This window comes from Alligator sinensis, unplaced genomic scaffold, assembly GCF_000455745.1.
Source record: "Alligator sinensis unplaced genomic scaffold, ASM45574v1 scaffold141_2, whole genome shotgun sequence".
Taxonomy (NCBI): domain Eukaryota; kingdom Metazoa; phylum Chordata; order Crocodylia; family Alligatoridae; genus Alligator; species Alligator sinensis.
Window position 1 is genome coordinate 1450442 of NW_005842371.1, and position 15629 is coordinate 1466070.

The 15629-nt window shown below is 39.8% G+C and overlaps 1 protein-coding gene across 1 annotated transcript in view; it reads left to right on the top strand.

Moving 5' to 3' along the window:
• ATP2B1 (ATPase plasma membrane Ca2+ transporting 1) overlaps positions 1-14919 on the top strand; it is a gene marked incomplete at its 3' end in the record, with an annotated part of 72973 nt that extends 58054 nt beyond the window's left edge. The window contains exons 9-15 of the mRNA XM_006029296.3: positions 779-993; positions 3094-3335; positions 5637-5879; positions 12037-12274; positions 13964-14143; positions 14259-14346; positions 14792-14919. Of these exons, the coding sequence (XP_006029358.3) occupies positions 779-993; positions 3094-3335; positions 5637-5879; positions 12037-12274; positions 13964-14143; positions 14259-14346; positions 14792-14919 (1334 nt within the window). The remainder of the gene's footprint in view (positions 1-778; positions 994-3093; positions 3336-5636; positions 5880-12036; positions 12275-13963; positions 14144-14258; positions 14347-14791) is intronic.
• Between the last annotated feature and the right edge of the window lie 710 nt (positions 14920-15629).

A 15629-nucleotide genomic window follows, 5' to 3' on the forward strand; every position in this document is an offset into this window, starting at 1 on the left:
TAGGGAAAGGAACTGGAATTCCTTACTCTTCAGGGGAGTATATTGTGGGCACATACAGAGATACTAATGTTTCATGTTCTAGGTATGTTTTTACCTGATCTTTCTGAGGCCGTCAGCTAGCCAGTTAGCCTCTTTGGCTCCTATACCTGCATGTTCCTTTTTTAAATTTTATTTTAGGACCTTCCTTTTCATAATTGCATGTCACCTCCACTAGTATTAGTCCCTTTCACACCTGAAACTCCAGTCTTCCACACAATAGAAGGTTAAATTTGAGTGCATCTTGCTCCTAATGCCTAATCATTGCCATAATCCCTTATATTCTGGCTTCTCTTCTGTCCACTGAAAGTGCTAACCAGTGTTTTTCAGCCACTCCCACATTAAGTTACCTGATCAATCTGCATTTACCAGTTAATCTTGATAGATTTAGGATCAGAAGACTAATTATGTTAAAATTATCTTGCTGTTCAGCATAATAGCCTTAACTAAATTTTTTTTATCAATGTGAAAAGCTAGCTTTTTGTTCTTGAATACATAAATGGTATTTTGAATCGTAGTTTAACTACATCAGCTACGAGCCTCTTCCTATTCAGTTTCTTAACCATACGATTGTATTTTTTCGTTTTTTAAACATTACCTCTTGCATGTTCTTTTGGAAACTGAGACTAGGATTTTAGGAAAATTTAACTTTTAAGCATGTGTACTATAAACAAGAATGCTTTTTAGCTTTTTCTGTTTTTAAAAAATTGCTTCTCTTTTTTTTTCTTTTTTTTAACAAAAGGTTTGTTGATGTCTGCAATCACGGTCATTATCCTTGTATTGTATTTTGTAATTGATACCTTCTGCATTAAGAAGCAACCTTGGCTTGCTGAATGCACACCAATTTATATTCAGTACTTTGTAAAGTTCTTCATTATTGGAGTTACAGTCCTGGTGGTGGCAGTACCAGAAGGTCTTCCACTTGCAGTCACAATATCCCTGGCTTACTCTGTAAAGGTAGGTGTGTGGTGGGGAACACGAGCATGAATAAAAGCAGGCATGTACAAATGCAACGGCTAAAAATGTGCCCAGTAGGTAACTTTTTTTTTCTAATACAAAAAAAAAAATAAATAATCCTCTTCTCGCTTGTTCAGAGAAGCATTGTGGACCTGGGCCATGTCCACACAAGTTTGGATACTGTTTCCCTGTGGACAAGTCGCAGCAGCAACCCGCCTTGTAATGCTGCTGCTTGTCACCAGGGAATGCCCATGCCCCATGCGCCCTGGTATGCAGCAGGTTATTCTAGGTGGGGTAGGAGAGGCTGGGGCTAGTAACCGTTGGTCCCAGCACTCTTATCTGGGGGCCTTTTTGGAGCTGCATCTGCAGCAGGGATTCTGGTTTGCACCCAGAGCATGGCCCCAACCAGCCAGGTTCTGATTTTGGGTTGTACATACTACTGCCACGTGCGCCATCCTGCTTTTCTTTTTTTGGCATGGGGGCGGGTTTTGACCCTGGAATCTCCTGGCGTCATCCCCTCCATGTTACACCTGCATGTGCAGTGTATAGCACTGCACACAGGTCTGTGGTGCCACATACCACACCTCTGCACTTCTCTGGACCTGGTCCAAGTATCTAATTTGCTTGAAATTCCTGACCATATGAATGTCTTGGGCAGGGCAATGTAGACTTCAGCAGGCTGGAGACAGAATGTCTCTAATACATTCTCTGATTTATTTATTTTTTTTGTACGAGATGATAAAATCATATTCCAATGTGTAATACTTTAGTATGCTTACGTATTACTACAACTATATTATTGGTAACTTAAATAACATAGCTTTACCCTATTAATTTTTTTAGAAGTGTTAGGTAATGCAAGGTTTTTATAAACTGAGCTAGGCAAGTTGTCCACTGAACTCTCTCCCATGACTAATACTTGTACAACCGCAACTAAATTTAGGCAAACGGTTGCAGGATAATCCTTCAGTGTTTGAAGATGCATCTTATTTGAATCCTTTACTATCTGCGTTGATATTTCAGAATATCTAGAGCCTACAGTTTTGGCACGGGGTGTCTTACTCCTGATCAATTTCAAAATATCAAACTTCTTGGCAGTTCTTTTGGATTTTTTGGACTGGACACTTTTTAGTTTGAAATTTGGTTGCAACAGTTAACAGCTTTGTATGCTGCTTCCTTACACTTCTGCTAATACATAAGAGTAAGGCTGCTGCAAATCCATTTTTTTTGTGGGCTTGTTCAACTGCCACCTTGGAGGTTAGGATAATGTTCCAAGCTTGATTTTTAAACCATGTCTCAAATGACAGGGTTTTTACACTACACTACCCAGGCACCCTTGGCCAGAAGTCCAATATTGCAGAATCTTCCAAGAACTGGAGTTTAAATTCCACTTATTTAGGTGCCCAAAATAAGTATATCATGTCAGAAGTAAGGTCTTAAAACTGGAACATGCAATAAATGCCTGCTCTTTTGTCCAATGATGCAGTGCATATAATATCGGCTAAAGCAAAATGTGGCATACAAGTGTTATTGCAAGTAGGGTTTACAAGATTAGGTGGGAGACTTTTTAAGTTTAACTGGAATGGGAATTTCTCCTCGCAGTTGGGAACCATTGAATATTGAGCAGACCATCCCTAGACTAGGCTAATCTAGCAGAGAGGTGGTTATTTAATCTAAAATTGGGCAGAAGGTAGGGCAGGGTGGCAGTAACTTACTTTTTCAGATGCTACAGAGTTCATGTCTCTGAACCACTTGGGCCAGGGTGGCACCTTTTTTTAGATGTTCAGTCACTGCTTAACCAGCTGAAGCTAGCCTCTGTTTTAACATGTTTAGTAACCTACTAATATATGGGCCACTGACTTGTTTGTATACCTGCATGGTCTTGATGCACAGTTGCAGGAGACTAGTTAGTGAAGGTTTTCAAAATGCAGTTCATCTGTGCACAGTGTGTGCATGCATCACATTTGGAAACAGCCAGGTAGCCACATCATGAAATGGTGGGGTCTAAGGTGCCCAAAGATAAGCAGCCAAGTCTGGAAAGTTTTTCTGAAAATTAAAGCCTGGGTAATAGCTAGTTCATATTTGCTTTTATCTTTTTAGAAAATGATGAAAGATAATAATTTAGTGAGGCATTTGGATGCTTGTGAAACGATGGGTAATGCAACAGCTATTTGCTCAGATAAAACTGGAACATTGACCATGAACAGAATGACAGTAGTCCAGGCTTACATCAATGAAAAACATTATAAAAAAATTCCAGAACCAGAAGCTATTCCTGAAAACTCCATGGCTTATCTTGTAACAGGAATTTCTGTTAATTGTGCTTATACTTCCAAAATACTGGTAAGTAGACCTTCCTCACTTTTTATAAGTTGTTTCTAGTTATACAGTACAAAAAATAAGCCTGTGGTCATATGGCAGAAACTTGTCCCTTTTTTTTATTTTCATAAAATGAAGTGAAATTAGGGAACCTTGAGTCTACTGTAATGTTAATGCCCAATTTGGTAAGTGTGAAGTCAGACTTTAAAATGCAAATATTAGTTTTGCAGTTAGCTTCCTGATGTTTCTGAATAGCCAAAATTATGCTTAAATTCTTTTATAAAAAGCCTGTAAAAAAACAAAATTCATGATTTGTATCCAAGAATTAGCTAAGGGCTTTCTCTGCTTTGAAAAGAATTTAGTGCATTTTGGGTGCTACTGCAATATAAAAATGTGAGAGCAGTTTAGTGTTTACTAGAATGTAATGAAAAATGCAAGTACAAATAGTGCCTCTTTCTTTTTATTCCCAGGTGTTAATACTGTATTTCAGGGTTAATAGTTTTACTGTTTAATTGAAGCTTTTTATAGTGTGGGGCATAATTTATTACATAACTCATGAATAAATGCTGTACTATATTTGCTTTGCCTAAAGCGTGCTTTTTCTGATGGATACAGACGTCTTGGACTCATTTTACACAATACTATATAGAATTTGTGTCCCTCTTAAGTCAACAAAGTGAAGTCTGATGGCACTTATAGCTTTTCTTGACTATTCTAATAATTACTTCAGTTGTATCAGTATTCCTATGTTAAACTCGACTTCTGAATTAAGGCCATCTAGAAGTATGCTGCAGACTTTGTGTGTAGGAAGAATTTTTTTAAACATTTTTTTAGAAGTAAATGATAACTGCTATGAGAGAGATATCAAGTGAGCACATTTGGTCCTCAACTTGTACATTGTACAGCAATGTATATTGCTTCAAGTCTGTCTTGTATGAATGATTCAGGAGCTTATAAATTAACATTTTCTACACTGATGTAGAAAACTAAGTTATGGACAGTGTATATACCTCCTTTAAAAAAAAAAAAAAAAAATGCTGTATTTAAAGTGCTCTCATTTTGGTAGTTGTCAGAGGCTCTGAGAGACTTTATAGCCAGATGTCAAACTACAAGAAGTAAACAGTATTCTCTAACCTACTAGAGGCATTGCCTTAACCTTTGAGAGCAGCTCTGAAATTTTTAAAACCAGTCTCTTACACTTCATTCACTTTTTAAAACATTTTCCAGCTCAGACTTGAATGTTGTAAGAAATAGCCTTAAGCAAAATTTAAATCTTTTTTGCATTTAAGTGGTTACAGGGAGATGCAGTCTTCATGCACTGAATGCATGCATACCTTTAAAGGATTTCCAAGTGATCTTTTTCTCAGCACAACTTAATGTTGGTGTTGGTGAATAGCAGACATACAACTGGTTAAAAATTTGACATGTTGATGCAGTGATGCAGATTTGGTTTCCCTCACTTACAAAGGAAGGCATGGTTTCTTTCCTAAAGGGGGGTTGGAATAATGTTCATGTCTTGAATACAAGATCTTGGGAACCAACAAAATGGAGCCCATTTACAGCCCAGACGTAAAGCAGCGATTCAAAGTATTTAAGGATCATGGCATAAAAGCTTATTCACAGTGCAGTGCTAAAGAGGGCAGACTAGTGCTTCTCCAATATTCTTAGTGTGAATGAAGGGCTATTGCGTATGCCCAAAGAGACTAGTAACGGAATGCAACACTGAATCCACTTGAAATGTCAGTTCAAAAAATGCTAGAATAATAAAAAAGGGGCTTTAAAATACTAACTAGGTCAAGGTTTGGAAAACAGGTTTATGATGGGACTTCTAAGTACATTCTCCAAGAGAAGATTCGCAGATAATCATAGTCTAGAAGCACCTTTTTATGGGGAGGACACCTTGTAGGAGTGGGCTTTAAGTTGGTAGAAGAAAGGCTTAGTAAGGTTGTGGTTGGGAAGAGGAAGGTAAGATGAACTTTGAAATAACTGGATAATAAATACCATTACAAATATTGAATCATAACTTTACTGAATAATAAACTTGTTGAAGTTCTTGACCCTGTGCCAAGGTGGTCAAACAGGATGTACAGTCCTTGATGTTGGGTCACTGGCTTCTAGGGTTTTTTTTCTCCCTATGGAATATGACCTGCTCTCAGATTTATTCAAGAATATGTACCTGGATATTAAAGAAAGATGGGGAGTAAGTTTTTAGTGCTGGCCCTTCTTTCAGTTTTTGAATATTGGAGGACTGTACTTTGCAAACTGAAACAATTCCTCCTAAAAGATATTTTTTTTTTTTTTTTTTTTTTTTTTTTTTGTTTACATACCCCTGAGAAAGAAGGTGGCCTACCACGTCATGTTGGTAATAAAACTGAATGTGCCTTGTTGGGATGGCTTTTGGATTTAAAACGGGATTATCAGGATGTAAGAAATGAGATACCGGAAGAGGCGCTATACAAAGTATACACCTTCAACTCTGTTAGAAAATCAATGAGTACCGTATTAAAAAACTCTGATGGCAGCTTCCGGATATTCAGCAAGGGTGCCTCTGAGATAGTACTTAAAAAGTAAGAGTAATCCAAAAGTTGTGTTCTTATTAGTCACAAGTTGCAGATGTATTAAACTGTCCGAATAAACAGCAAACTAATTAATTTAATGACAGTTTTTTGCATTGCTTTTGGAGAAGACAAACTACTAGCTATACAGTGCAAAATGACTGACTCTTCTGTATTGGCTGCCACCAATGCAGATTGTGGGTTATACTTATTAGTCAAGATAGTAACAAACTCCATATTCTCCTGAGAACTGAGGTCTGTGGTAGGTGCATATTTGTTTCCTCCTTTCAGCAGAACAGGTGAGCAGAACTTTTAAAATAGTTTTTTCTAAACTGGTTTCATGTCCAGGTACTTTGTGCATATAGCCTCAGGAAATACCTCTTTAAGTAGGAGTTTTTTCTGGAACTTCTTAGCAGATTCTGAGCTCTCTCTGTACTAGAAGAGGAAAATTGAGTTGTTGCCAGGTTTTGTTTGTTTGTTTTTGTTTTTTTGTTCTTTTTTTTTAAAAAGAAAAAAGCAAGTCTGATTTTAACAGTTTTATTCTAGTATTGGCTCTTTAATCTTGCTTATTCTGGGGACCCAGATAATATTCTTATTGTCATGTTGGTGCTAGATCAGGATAGTCTCGATGTTCAGACTAAGTTGTTGTCTTCTCAGGGTAGTTGTGTGAATAAACAGGTCAGCATGGTATTCCTGTAATTGGTCCAGATTTCTCAGTGAAAGATAAAACCAAGATCCTTTTCTCCAGTTACTGCAGGATCAATAACATCAAAAACAGAGAAAAAGATGTTTTTGACAGAATGGGGGGAAGTATCAATTTACATGGCTTTGTTTGACACAAATGACTTAATTTTTCCATTTGAAGTATTGCAGACTCATAGCTACTTTGAATGCTAACACAGATGAAGTGTTTTGTGTTTTTTTCAGATGTTTGCTTGCTTCTGACTCTTCCTTGTTGAACAACTGCAGTACTTTCTCTGCTAGTTAACAGCATTTACATCTATCAAACTTTTTGAAATCGGGTAGCTTCGTCACTCCTCACCAAAATTTATTGTACTTGCTTGTTTTTCTTTAAATGCGACTGACGGGGCAGGGCCTTCTGGTAAGAGCATCAAAACTTGGATGTTGAAGTAGCTGAAAATCTAAAATTACCCCACTGTCTGGGCAGGTAGAAAGTAACAAGCAAATGGGTAGGAAAAGCCATTGGCTGTGCTAGATGTGGATCTAATTGCTCTATGTTGGTGACTGCCTACTCTGCTATGACTTTTTTTCTTACAAACTTGATTCTCTGTCAGCACTTAACCACTCTATTTTTTTTCCTTCTGTGATTATCGTAAATTCCACTGAGCTAAACTTTTTTTCTTATTTCTGAAAAAAAGTTAAAATGGGATTTAACTGATTCACAGCTTTAATGCAAGTAAGAAAATGCATTCTGTACCTTTTTAAATATGTTGTTGTATTTGAAGACTTAGGAAGAGAGGAGGAACAATTTAACTGAAGCTTAAATTTTTTACAACTTGTTGAGACCTGCAAATTTCTCCATGTTCAGTAGCAACTGTCAAATTTTTTTAAATGAGGTGTTGACTACATTCTCAAAGAGTATAGTTTGCAGTTTCCACATGCTTTTAAAAGAACATTTGACTTGGAATATTCCTGTATCTTTTTTTTTTTTTTTTTACCTTACTTCATTTTGAGCAGACCATCTATTGAACTGACGTAGTTGGGTTAACCTTCTGGAAGTGAGAGCAAACCCAGGTAACTTCATGAGTGGAAGGATAGGGGTGGGGCTGAGGAACCTAAAACTCCAAAATGAGAGTTTAAGTGCTTCAGCTATTTGCTATGGCCTCTTTTTTTTTTTTTTTTTAGGGGCACTGATTTGGTTTTCTAATTAGTTGCTTGGGACTGCTGATGAATTTCAGATGAGTAGAAAAGTGGTGACCTCTTGAGTAAAAGCCACTGCAAACAGCTGAGAGAGTCCTCCCGAATTTGGCCAGACACTACATGAAGCAGGTTGCAAACGACCCATATATGAAAGATCTGGGTTCTTTTGTATACCAAATATTGTATGTTGGCTTAAGTCGACAATTTAAGCTTCTAGGCTTTGAAAGAATACCTTGCATCTTGCAGTGCAGGCAATACGTATTTGAGGTCATGCGTTAATTTTTTGTTTTCCCTGGTTAGGCTGAAAAAAGTTTCAGGCAGCAGCATTTAACTAAAACAAACCAACAAAACTCCTTCAAAGGGATATTGGAAATATCATCTTATTGCTTTTCTGATGTAAAACTCTTAAACTATTTGTGACCTTGTGACTGCATAATCTTATTTCAGGCTTCATGTAATCTAGTGATCTGCTCTGCCTGAAATGCTTTTTGTCAGACCAAGTTGATAAACACAGTTGACTGCTTGAATTTCTGTATCATCTGGTTTGACTTTTTTTAAACCAACCAGGCCAATCTAAATCAGGTTAAAGCAGGTTTTCATATTTTGGTAATAGTTCAATTGTAGCAGAAGTTGGTGGCACCCTTAATCCTACTGTTTGCCATGCCCTTGTGCGCCCCCCCCTCCAATTCACTGCTGAGTGGCAGAGAGGTAATTAATACCATGGTTTTTGCCTTTGACATGGAGTGCAGGGGAGGAAGGGCATGTGTTTTTTGAGAAGAGCAAGGCTTAAAAGCGCTGCTGCATCGCTAACTTCTCCTGTGATCTCGGTAGGTCCCTAGTAATGGCTCCTGCACTCAGTCATAATTAACTGGCATCTTTTGCTGTGTTCAGTAAGTAAGGGCAACAGGTGAGGTCTTCTCATTCTTCCTTAGAAACTAGGGCAGTGTTCTAGTGAACTCTGGGCTCTCTGTGAATGCACGGAGCCTGGGAAACGAGCAGGAAGCATTAAGTCCTTGCACAGTCATGAAATTGACGTGATTGAAATAGCAGACTTAGTAGGATAGTTCACATAACTAGATGCAAGCTGTTCAGGAAGGACAGGTAGGGGAGAACAGTTGTTTTTTTTTTTTTATGTAAAAACCATATGATTGTTCAGAGTTCCAGTAGGAAACTTGAAATAGGCCTTTTGAAACTTTCTGGGTTAAGGTTGGAGGGGAGAGCAAGAAGGGGGGTTTGTGGTAGGTACCTTCTATAGACTACCAGACCAGGATGAGAAGGTTGTTTTTTTTTTTGTTTGTTTGGTGTTTTTTTTTTTTGTTTCCAAACAGCTAGCAGAAGTTTTTCTAGATCATAGGTCCTAGTTCTCATGGGGGACTTGAGTCACCTTAACATCTAGTGGGAGGGTATTGCAGTAGTACACAGGCAATCCAGGAAGTTTTTGTTAGTGTTGTGGACAAATACCTGGTGCAAGTGTTGGAGAGGTCAACTGGGGGCAATGCTTTTTTCTTGACTTGGTGCTCATAAATACGGAAGAACTGGTGGGGAATGTAGAAGGGGTTGGCAACTTGAGCAGCAGCAATGATGGGATGATTTGTATTCAGGATTCTGAGGGGAAGGAAGGAGAGCAGCAGAGTAAGGACCCTGGCCTTTAGACTAGCAGACTTTGACTCCCTCAGGGAACTGATAGGCATGATTCTCTGGGAGGCTTGTTTTGGTGGGGGGGCGGGGAAGGAGTCCAGGAGAGCCAGTCAAACTTTGAAATCTTTATTGAGGGTGCAGAAACAAACCCTTCTGATGTGCAGGAAGACTAGCAAGTATGGAAGAAGACCAGCTTGGTTTAGTAGGGAACTCCTTCAGTGAACTGAAACACGCAAAGGGAAGCTTACAAGCAGTAGATACTTGGACAAATAACTAAGAAGGAGTTTCAGAGTATCCGTCAGGTGCACAAATGAAATTTGGACGGCCAAAGCGCAATTGGAGTTGCAACCAGAAAGGGACTTGAAGGGTGACAAGGGCTTCTACAAGTATGTCGGTAACAAGAGAGATCCAGAAAGGTGTGCATCCCTTACTGAGTGGGGGAGGCAACCTAGTGACAAATGTGAAAGTCTGAAGTACTCTGCATTTTTTTTTTTTTTTTTTTTTTTTTTTTTTTAATCTGTCTTCCCAGGCAAGGTCAGCTTCCAGACTGCTGCATCCAGCAGCAGTTTGGGAAGGAGGTGAGCAGCTGACAGTGGTGAAAGAAAAGGTTTAGGACCTTTTTAGAAAAGGCAGACATGTAAAAGTCCATGCGGCTGGATGCAGTGTACCCAAGGGTGCTAAGGAAGTTAACCAATGTGATTTGCAGAGGTTTTGGCCATTAACTTTTGAAAACTTGTGGTGGTTGGGAGAGACCCTGGATGATTGGAAAAGGGCAAGTATAGTGCCCAACTTTAAGAAAGGGAAGAAGGAGCCAAGGAACTGTAGACCAGTTGGCCTCGCCTCAGTCCCTGGAAAGATCGTGGAGCGGGTAAAGAATACATTTCTAAGAACTTGAAGAAGGTGATTTTTAGGAACAGTCAGCATGGATTCACCAAGGTCAGGTCATGCCTGACCAACCCGATTGCCTTCTATAATAAGATGACTGGCTTGGTGGATGCAGGGAGACCAGTGGCTACAGTTTACTTTGGCTTGAGAGAGACTGTTCTTGCTAAACATTCTCTCAAGCAAGCTAAGGAAGTATGGTTTGCATGAATGGGCTACAAAATTAGATAGAAAACTGGCTGGATTGTCAGGCTCAAAGGATAGTAATCAATGGCTCTGTCTAGCTGGCAGCCAGTATAAAGTGGAGTGCCCCAGGGGTTGGTCCTGGCATTGGTTTTGTTCAGTAGTCAAAGACCTGGAAGGTGGGATGAAGTGCTCCCTCAGCAAGTTTGCAGATGACACCAAATGTGGAGGGGACTAGTAGATATGCTGGAGGGTAGGGCTATGATTCGGAGGCCATGTCTACACGAGACGCTAGAGCACCATAGTAATGAGCTACTGCACAGTAGTGTTGGGGGAAGGGGGTGTGGAAACTGTGCAGGAACACTACCGCACAATAATGCTGGTTACTATGCAGTCATTTAGTACTTGGTTATGCAAGTACTAAATAACTGCACAGTCTGCCGCTCACGTAGATGTGGCCAGAGACCTAGACAAATTGGAGGATGGACTAGAAGAGATCTCATGAGGTTTAGTAAGGACAAGTGCAAAGTCCTCTACTTTGTACTAATGCATAGGACTTTTTTGTTCCGACTGGCAACTGACTGGCTAAGCAGCAGCTGTTCAGAAAAGAACCTGGGGAGTTACAGTAGACAAGAAGCTGAATATGAGCCAACAGTGTGCCCTTGTTGTCAAGAAGACTAACAGCATACTGGGCTGCACTAATAGGCATGTGGGTAACAGATCGAGGAATATAATTCTTCCCCTCTGTTCGACACTGAGGCCACCTCCTGGAGTATTGTGTCCAGTTGTGGGCAAATTGGGGAGAGTGCAGCAGAGGGGAACAAAAATGGCTAGGGGGCTGGGGCATATGAATTGAGAAGAGGCTGAGAGGACTGGGCTTGTTAGTATGCAGAAGAGAAGACTGAGAGGGGATTTGTTAGTAGCTTTTAAGTGCCTGAGGGCTGGTTCCAAAGAGGATGGAGCTAGACTGTTCTCAGTGGTGGCAGATGACAGAACCAGGAGCAACAGTCTCAAGCTGCAGCAAGGAAAGGTTAGGCTAGATGCATTCAGAGAAACTTTTCACAAGGATGGTAGTAATGCACTAGAATATGTTGCCCAGAGAGGTTATGAACTCTCTATCGTCTAGAGGTTTTTAAGACCTGGCTAGAAAAAAGCTGTGGCTGAGATGATCTAGTTGGGACTGGTCCTGCTTTGAGTAGGGGGCCTCAGGAGGTCATCTAGTCCAACCCTAAATTTCTGCAATTTTTTTATATGCAAGCGTGGAACCTACAATCAGAGGTACATTATGCTATAAATGCACAAATAATACCTTTTGTTCTTAAGGGCCTGCACAGTACCGAGTAGTTGGATGGAACTTTTTTAATGAAGCCAACATGACTTTACCTTGATCCTTTTTTGTTTGGTTGGTTTTTTTTGGTTTTTTTGGTTTTTTTAAGGAAACTGAAGGGAAAGAACACTGAGGAAATTGCTTGGCTTTAGTTTGAGTACTAGCTTCACTCTCTCGAGTGTCTTTCAGTTCCCGTGGCTGAATCTGTGGCTCTTTATCTAGTTTAACTGCCTCTTAAATTTTGTTCTTGCTTTTCAGGTGCTTCAAAATATTGAGTGCGAATGGTGAACCAAAGGTATTCAGACCTAGAGATCGTGATGACATTGTAAAAACTGTAATTGAACCTATGGCCTCTGAGGGGCTCAGGACCATTTGTCTAGCATTCAGGGATTTCCCAGCTGGGGAACCAGAGCCAGAATGGGACAATGAAAATGATATTGTTACTGGTCTTACGTGCATTGCTGTTGTAGGAATTGAAGATCCTGTGAGGCCTGAGGTAAGGAAAACCAGTAATTGAAATAAAAAGCTTACAGCTTAATGTAAAGTAAATCTTCACTTAAGTTTGTTAGCAGTCCAAATTTGTTGGCATTCTTATAACTAGTATGGATTTAACACTTACCTCTTTAGCACAAGCAATACAAGGAACCTAGTTTAAGCCTGCTAGTTACAAAAAAAAAATCTTTTTTTTTTTTTTTATAGTCCTGTCTTTGTGTTAGAACACTATACACATGAATGACCTAAATACTGCTAGTACATTAGCTAAAACACTAGAAGCATCTCTTTAGGCAATATTATTGCCTACAGTAGTAATGACCTGTATTTAATTGTATGGGGTCTGTCACCTGGGGAGAGTGCAAAAGGTGAAAAAAGATAAGGTAGTCAATCCAAAATGTAGTGTGACTGTCTCCTGTAGCTTGAAGTGGTAGATACTGTGTAGGAGACCAACTCCAATGTGGGAATTGAATCTACCTCTTTGGAAAGTGGGTGTAACAAGCTGCAGCATTCTGACAATTGGGGTGATGACTTCCTGAAATGTGAAGCAGGTATTGGTCTAAACGAGAGGTGTTCAATTCATCTGGCCCCATGGGGGCCATAAGATTGGTCTGGCATGGGTGCTGCTTGCTGCACTTGCCACTTGCAGTGTTCAGGGTTGGTCTGGGGTACACTGCATGTGACATCTACACTAAACCAGCCCTGTGCACTGGAACTGGCATGGCATCCAGAGCCAGTCTACAGACGATCTCTACTGGCCCCAGATCCAGCTCACAAGGCTGTGCTTGTGTAGGCACCACATGTTCCAGACTGGCCCTACACACTGCATGTCATGTCAGCTCTAGCCTGACATGACACATGGAGCTGTTCTGGTGTGTATGCTCCATGCAATGCCCACAACAGACCAGATCCAGGATGCAGGTCTTGTCTGTGGACCCGATCTGGACGAGCCTTGGATCCAGTGTGCAGGGTTGGTCTAGCGTGGGCACCACATGCAGTAAAAGTCCCAGACCACCCCATGTCCTTCATACAGCCTGTGGCACATGGTCTCCGCACTGCATGCAGTGCCCAGGGCTAGAGCCAGTGTAAAGCTGAATGTATTGGGCAATGCCATTCTGGATGATATGGCTCCTGCCCTTTGCTTGCATCTTTAAGCAACAACATTAAGTTCCAGTCAGGGGTGTCAATCTGCAATGAAGCTCCTTATGCCCAGTGTAATGAAATTCATTTCATAGACTGCAGTACTTAAAAACTTGCCAGCTTGGCAACTAATGGGAAAGTTTTTTGTGGGGAGAAGCACTTCACTTGGTTTTCATGGGGGTGGGGTGTATGGACAGGACTCTATGGATAAATTTCTAATGATGGAATACTTCTGGGTAGGTCATCTCTTGGACTGAACTAATTCCCTTTGAATTTTTAAAAAGTTATACCCGTCTTGCTTGTGCTAAAGGGTCAATTCCATTAGCTCAGTTGCATAGTGCTAACTTTGTTCTCCTCTAGGACTGAATGAGTAAAAAGTTAAGCTTGCCATGGGTCATGTCAGAAGTTCAGGACATCTGTTGTCAATAATAATTTATTTTTTTAAGGGAAATGTTAAGTACAGTGCTTCTTTTAGTTGTGCTAAAACAAATGCAAGGTAAATGTGAACCTTAAAAACATACCTGTCGTTTGTTTTGTTTTTTTGCATAAACAGGTACCCGATGCAATAAAAAAATGTCAGCGTGCTGGTATAACTGTTCGTATGGTCACTGGTGATAACATTAACACTGCTCGTGCTATTGCATTAAAATGTGGCATTTTGAATCCGGGTGAAGATTTTCTATGCTTAGAGGGCAAAGATTTTAATAGGCGAATACGGAACGAAAAAGGAGAGGTGACACCTTTTTTTTTCTTTCTTTTAAGATGGCTTTTGTCCTGTCTTAATCTGTAGCTCGGGAATAAGTAACTTTTTTTTTTTTTTTTTTTTTTTTTTTTTTTTTTTTGTACAGATAGAGCAAGAGAGAATAGATAAAATTTGGCCAAAGCTGCGTGTGCTTGCAAGATCATCCCCCACTGACAAACATACATTGGTAAAAGGTAAATGTGGTGCATCAGTCAAAGTAACTTAAAGCCTACATTTCTATAAAGCTAAGCTTGCCCTTTTTAGCATCAGTAATCTGCTTGAAGTCTTGAGTTCACTAGTTAATCCCACCTCACAGCCCGTTGATCCAAGGGTAAGGGTTTGGGGTATCTATCAATACTATTTCTGATTTTTAGTTACAAAAGCCAATAGCTGATTGTATTGGCTTTAATGTTATTTATTTATTTATTATTATTATTATTATTATTATTATTATTATTATTACCACCAACCTAGAGGTTCAGGGCACGTGGTTTTTAGCTCCAGTAGAGATTTTAGGATTGGGGAGGGTCTAGGAAGGGTGAAACAATGCTAAATTCAACCTAAAGCATAGAGCATTATCATCTAAACTAGCTCATAAACTTACGAAATTCAGTATTGAAAGTTTGTTTTACTTTTTAGGCATAATTGACAGCACTGTCTCGGAACAGAGGCAAGTTGTGGCAGTAACGGGTGATGGTACGAATGATGGTCCAGCACTGAAGAAAGCAGACGTTGGCTTTGCTATGGTAGGGATTTCTTTGCCTTCGGTATTCAGAGTAACCTAATGAATATAATTTGACTAAGCTAAAAAAGAACTTGCTTTCAGCTTTTAGAAGCCCACTGATCTAGAAGTTCCTAGTTGCCATTTCCCATAGTTCTTACTCCATTTTTTCCTTTCAGTCTTTCTGACCTTTCCCACCTGAAGGTCAGGCTTTCATTCCCAGAGAGAGTGGATGTGTGGTCTGTGGCATTGACCTGAGAAATGACATCCTGCTTAATGCCATGCTTGCAATCGTCGGTTAGTCATTGCAGGTCAGGTGTTGTTAGGTAGAAGTTCACTACTACTTTCTGCTCCTGTTATGAAAACTTCTGATACTATAGTGTGGCTTATGAATGTAAAAAACAAACACAAAAAAACCCCAAAAGCCTGAGCTGGTCCTTAAGAATAGTTCTTTCAGTAGTCAGATGTTGTAATATTTCTAGCTTTTAAATACAGTGCTTACCTTGGCTATAAAATTCATACTTAGCATCCTGAAATTGTGAACTGAAAGCTGGCTGGATTGCAGTCATTGGCAAAGTGGAGCAATACAAAGTACTTGGCATGAGGAAAACTTGAAACATAATGTTAGTGTCCTGTCACCTTACTTGAGATTCAGTAACTGGACTGTCTTGTTTTTAAGCTTGTTTTAAGTGATGAACTGAATGCAGCTACCTCTGCTCTGTGCTGAATTGCAGGCTTGTCTAAATAACCTGTTCT